At 41.2% G+C, this 6000-nt stretch overlaps 1 protein-coding gene across 1 annotated transcript in view; it reads right to left on the reverse strand.

The window, feature by feature from the left end:
* Positions 1-6000, reverse strand: part of CELSR1 (cadherin, EGF LAG seven-pass G-type receptor 1) — a gene marked incomplete at its 5' end in the record, with an annotated part of 93801 nt that overhangs the window by 25021 nt on the left and 62780 nt on the right. The window contains 4 exons of the mRNA XM_010185613.1: positions 381-524; positions 2808-2991; positions 5260-5469; positions 5781-5875. Of these exons, the coding sequence (XP_010183915.1) occupies positions 381-524; positions 2808-2991; positions 5260-5469; positions 5781-5875 (633 nt within the window). The remainder of the gene's footprint in view (positions 1-380; positions 525-2807; positions 2992-5259; positions 5470-5780; positions 5876-6000) is intronic.

The raw sequence follows: 6000 nt of genomic DNA on the forward strand, positions 1-6000 counted from the left end.
TCTGCAGGGACTGGGGTAAGGTGGCTGTGGGGCTGCAGGCCCCAGGCAGCTGCCCCATCCCATCCCATCCCATCCCACTCCACCCCATTCCAGTGGGAACGGAGGCAGAGCATTTCTCCCGCTTTGACAGGGCTGTCCACGGGGCTGCGAGCGAGACCTGACAGACAGGTACAGCCAGTTACGCAGCCCCCCATGCTCCCATTGCTGCCGGCAGGCAAAATGCCTCAGAAGTATGCACAGCTGCCCCATCCCTCAATAATGTTCGCTTGTGCAGACGGTCACCCGCTCTCACTGCAGTACCACTCTGCTTAACGAGATTCAATCATTCTTCATGAGAGCTACTCAAAATTGCCCTCCAAATGGCAGCAGAAGGGTTTTACCTTTCCTGTCTGAAGGTCGGAACAAAGTATCAGGGAAGACGACAGATGACTCCAGATCTTTTGGATAATCTTCTTTAATTTCATGAAATCGTGGTATTCTAGCTCCCGTGAAATTAGACTTGTTAAAGATGTCAACAGCAATAACTGGGGGAAAAAATGTTTCCCATAAAATTAACTTCAGTGCTTTCAGATACAGTATTGTAATGATATGAAATGTGAAAGCTTAAAATACCTGCACGATGCAGCGAAGAAATTTAAACCCCAAAACATAAAGTAAAATCTAATTTCTCACAATTAACACCTTAAACAACAACTAAAAGCTTATGTATCAGCATTATGTTACATTTATCAAATTATAAAATTATTTTGCATTGGAAAGGAATTCACACGACAGTATCTCATACTAGGAAAACACTACTGCAAACATTGGAAATATAAAAATGGCATTTTCCAATTTGCTTCTTGTAGGGAAGGCTAAGTCTGCTGCTCCAAAAATACATATCTTTTTACATCTGTTAAACTGCAAACTCAGCTACGCAAAGAAAATAACCTGGATTTTACCTGGGCCTACTCCTGAGTCCTCCAGTTCTCCTTCCTCTACACTAGCAGTTCCTCTGGCTCACCTCATCAGCTCTGCCTGCTGTCTAGCTGCCAAAATATTTAAAAGCAGCTGAGTTGGCTTGAACTTCCCCATTTAAGAGAAGTCATTCAGTGCCAATTTAGATGTTCTAATAAAAGCGAGAAGCTGGAAGTCCTGGGGGTAACCCTACACCGAAAGCTGTGATCCACTGCAAGTTTCTGTATGAAGAAATATCCAAGTTAAGATCTGCAAATTCCCATTCCTTTCCTAGTCTCTAAATAACTCCCAGATGAGCCATTAGGGAACTCCATTAACACCATGTTCACCTGGAGAAACGGTTCAACAGAAAACAGACCCCTTTCAGGCCAGAGCTGCTTCACCACTCCCAAGCTCATGCCTTTTTACTAAGGAAGAGCAGGTAAAAAAAAAAAAATTACAATTTACAACCTGCAAGAAATTCTGCTTTTTGTTTTCATCTCAGCTCAGCTAAAATACTGAGCATACTTTTTTCTGAGTATGAAAATAAAAATATTTTTATTCTGATAGTCTGATAGTCCTGAATCAAAAGGAAATATTTCGGTTTTGGTTTATTAAACAAAAATCAGAGTATTTCAGTTTGGCTTAGTTCAACAATAATCCTTCCCCCCTGAAGCTGATTCAGGACTTTATAAACTGAGTAAGTCTGACTGTCTCATGTCTTTGCTTTTTATGCTCCCGTGACTGTGGACATGAAGCACTCTCAGGACAAGGTTTGTAGGCAAAAGTAAATTCATTTCTACAGCAATGGGTGTAGTAGGGAAATAAGACAAGCTTTTGGGCACACAGGCCTTTCTTCAGGTGTGAAATAAAAGCAGCAGCTTGAAAAGCTAAACACAAATTCAGGCTGATAATAATTTAGACCATTTCTGAAAGAAAAGCCAGACAGTAATGCTGCTTGGGAGGGACCTCTGAAAGTCACCCAACGCAGTCTCACCTCCCACTCAGAGCAGGACTGACACCAACACCCCAACAGCTCAGACTGTTGGTACCTGGGGAGAAAACGAAATAGAGAGGGCAGGAGATAAAACAGGGAACGAGGCCAACCAGGCCGTCACTGCTGTGTTTCAGCTGCATGCGTACTGCAGGGACATCTGTGAGGGACATCACAGTCCTGTAAGTGCTGCAGCCGCTATTGCTTTATTTACTGTGAGAGGCAGGGAAGGTGTCCTGATGCGTCTGGTGCTTCCATCTCAGTTTAGACCTGTTCTGGATATTCTGGACCTCAAGCGTTTTGCCCTGCTGATGGGTTTTGCTAGACTGGGAGGGTGTTTGAAGGCTTGGATAGGCGATTCTGAGAAAATATCTTTCAGCACAGGAATTTCTACAGAAGATTATTTTCTGGATTGGTTCCAGGCTAGGAAGGCATGTAAAAATCAGAGGTATATGATCAATAGTAGGGTTTGTTGGGGTTTTTTTGTACTGTAGTAATTCTTCATGTGGTGGTAGTGTGATTCTTTCAAAAATGTGACCTACTGTGTTCAACTATACTAGGTGGTCTCAAAAAGCATTACATTTACTTACAAACTTTGTTCTTCCTACCACCTGTATACTACTGTGGCTGCAACAAAATGCCACACTGAGCAGTGGCACAGCCCAAAAGGAAAATAGACCAGACACCTCCCAGGAGGCCTCCATGGCAACTGAGAGATACAAATCAAGGCTCAACTGACTGGAAATGAAAGCACTGATTAGATTAGAAAATCCAAGTATGTTGTTTCTCAGTGGGTACTACTAAAACAAATAGCTACCACCTCTCTCCAGCACATTTTAAATAAAACAAAATGGCAGTTTTCAACACAGTTACTCACTCATGTTAGGGGTAACAATGACAAAAGGTCTCATGTAGGTTTTCTTCATGTTCTGGGCCACATTGTTGAAATATTCCTCATAGTGCTTGAGCAGGTGAGCGGTGCCGCCCTCGGTTCGCTGAATTTGCTCCCAATGCTCCTTATTGCTGGGGTCCAGTAGCGCACTACCCACTTTAATAATATTCTGAGAAAAAAAGTACAAGCCTAAATTATGAGGCAAACAAAGTGCTGAGTTTCAAGCGAGGAATACTGAAAATGATTGGCAATACTGCCTCAGGTGAGTGTATAATGAAATATTTTAATGCAGGCATGTTCTACTGCAGCCATATGAAAATATGCATGCTAGTTACTCACCCTGAGGTTTTTTTGTTACATAAAGCAAATCCCTCCAAACTTTTTATGAGCAAAGTAAGCCAAAATTGGAAGCTGCAAGAGAACTGCCTACTTTCTTTCCCCTTTATGACGGGAAACCTAGCAAGAAAATGCAGAAGGAAAACCTAACCAAGTTTTCTTTGTCTCAAATTGATGAGAAATGAGCAAAGCAGAGCACTTCGTATGGACACTGAAGAACTCTCCCAGAGACATCAAAATAATGTGATGTTAAAAATCAAAAGAAAGCCATTGACAGCAATATTGCTTTCTTTTATTTTGTTTTTTTCTCCCACTTTGTTGATCCCTGGATAACTAGGACAACTTACATGGTGAAGAATGACAAGAGCGACTATTAAATTGCATATACAAACTTGAAAATACATAACAAAACTTAAATCATGTTTTTCTCCCCTCATTTTTATGTTGCTTACAAATGGTGCTAGCTAAAAAGGAAGTTCTAGCTGAGGATCTGCCCTTTCTTACAAGAATATGCAAAGGCACCCTCAGGCTGAATGGAAGAAGACCCCAAAAGAGAGTGTTAAATGGCTTAAATGGGAAAGGTGCTAAGAAGTTTTAAATCTTGGTGTACATATGAACTACATTTTTATGTCAAAACCTAATCCTTAACGAAGGTAAAATTTGCATAACTGATGGCAGGAATTAATCCCCTCAGACTCTAAAATAGCCACGGTAAATATTTAGGCTTCATTTAGAAGCAGCCAGAGAAGATGCTGTATTCTCCAAGTACTGTCTGAGGTTGCAAGTGTGTACCTGAGATAAAAGAGGCTGCCAGAATGACCACCTTTATCCGGGTGAGAAGCACTACATGGTTCTCCAGGAACACAGAAGACATGTGCTGCACTTGGCACCAGGCCTCCTCGGTGTTCGTGAACATTATTTATGGTTTTTACTATCTAGTTTTCAGGCTTCTACCTGAGACTATTAAAAATCCCCTCCTTCTCCCCTTGTGTTCCCTCAGCCTAGGATGTTACCTCCTTTATTGCATGAGCTTTACTGATTAGTTTTCAAATTCCTGACCTATCTTAAAAATATTTAGGGAGTTCTTGAAAACATCATCTGTATGAGTTTCAGTGCCAAGTGCAGAGAATAATAAGTTAAAGCAAAGGTTTCCAAAGCCTTTGTGTTTTTTCTTATTGTTCTTATTTTTACTTAACAAAACATGTCAAAAATGAAGTTCCTTCTCAAGATCTGAATGAGGGAATTCATTAAGTCCATGTCCTGCAGGTACAAATTTCTCAGCACAGTCTCCTCAGGAAAGGAAAAAACAAATATCTTAAAACCTGGCGTGTTTAAAAAGTTAAACGTTTCAGAAGTTCTCCGCTCTCTGCTGACTGTACAGCTCAAGACACCAGGGAATTTTCTCAGCCACATTTCCTCCTGCTCCCACCTCCCCAGGGATGTCCTCTCCTGCTGCAGCTTGGCCTTGCATATGGTGTCCAAGTCCTCACATTTTCCTCCACCTCCTCCAGACAGGGAGGGTGCTACAGCTTGTACTCTAGAGCAGGTCAGGTCTTCAGTAATAACTGGGTCTTTCATGAATGTTCTGACTAGCAGAAGCCCTCTGGTGTGCACTGTTGTATGTGCCTGCATCCCTTACATTATCATTACAGTGTGGAGTGTCATTCAATGGAGCAACTCCTGAATAAACACGACTCAAGAGTTTCCAAACTGAATTACAAGAAACCTTCAGAGTCAGTAACTGGCTCAGAGTTAGTTGACATTTAAATTAAAATGATCACATTAAGAAGGCTTTCCAACAAAACTGAATATGGTACACAAAGCTATTTTATCCAGGAATAACACATCAACTTGGTTATTTTCTTATTTGGGGAATTTTGCTTTTGGTTGTTACTATTATGATATTTATTACGTGTGCATACACATATGCATAACCGACTTCCCATTATAAACTGAGAAGACCGACTCATTTGTGAAATATTTTAAGCAATTACAAAGCAAATGGTATTTGCTTCATTCTGGTCAAAGACAATTTCAATTATCCATTGCCATAAAACTTTCACAGGGTAGTGTAAAGCACAGTATGTAGTATCTCTCTTACTTCATTGAATTCCACGTCCCTCGTGGCTGCCAAGTCAAACCCCTGCTGCTGGCTCTCATACTGGAGCACTCGGATCATCATCTGGTAAGCAGTTCTCACATCATTGCCATACAAGCTGTGTGTGTACTTGGTGGCGTTCTGCAGGACTCTCAAAATCCGTATGGTTTTGTCTCCATCCAGCTTGGTCTCATTGTGGTGCAACTTCTCATTCTGACCCAAAGACAAGAAGGAAGAAAAAACTCAATTATGCATAATTGTTTTTTTCCATGCTAGTTACAAAGAAAATAATCATTAAGGGATTTTCAGCACAGAGGAGTTGTTTGATCAAAATGGTGCTTGTCTTGAGAAAGGGTGGGCAGAACAATTCAATGGAAAATGTAACTGAGAGCCAGACAAGCACAATGGTCCTGATGGAAAATGAGGGGACTCGGTCAAAAGATGGAGTGCAGGGATGCCAAACTGGAGTCTGAACTGATGATCATTTATAAGATAAAGTAAAAAAAAGAGAAAACACAGCTTACCATGATTTTCAGATCCATAAAAGTGTTGGTGGTGCAGTTGAAAAGCTCGGGAGGCAGCCAGCCCTTTTCAATGTTACAATGCCGAACCGCGTTTCCTGAAGGAAACAAAGCATTAATGGTTAATAATGTTCTGAACGGTGCTGGATAAATCTTCACAGATTTCAAGTTTCCTAGACTTTCTAAAGATATGCACATATTTCACTTTCCAGACTGGCATTCC

This window comes from Mesitornis unicolor, unplaced genomic scaffold (genome assembly GCF_000695765.1).
Source record: "Mesitornis unicolor isolate BGI_N332 unplaced genomic scaffold, ASM69576v1 scaffold24645, whole genome shotgun sequence".
Lineage (NCBI taxonomy): Eukaryota > Metazoa > Chordata > Aves > Mesitornithiformes > Mesitornithidae > Mesitornis > Mesitornis unicolor.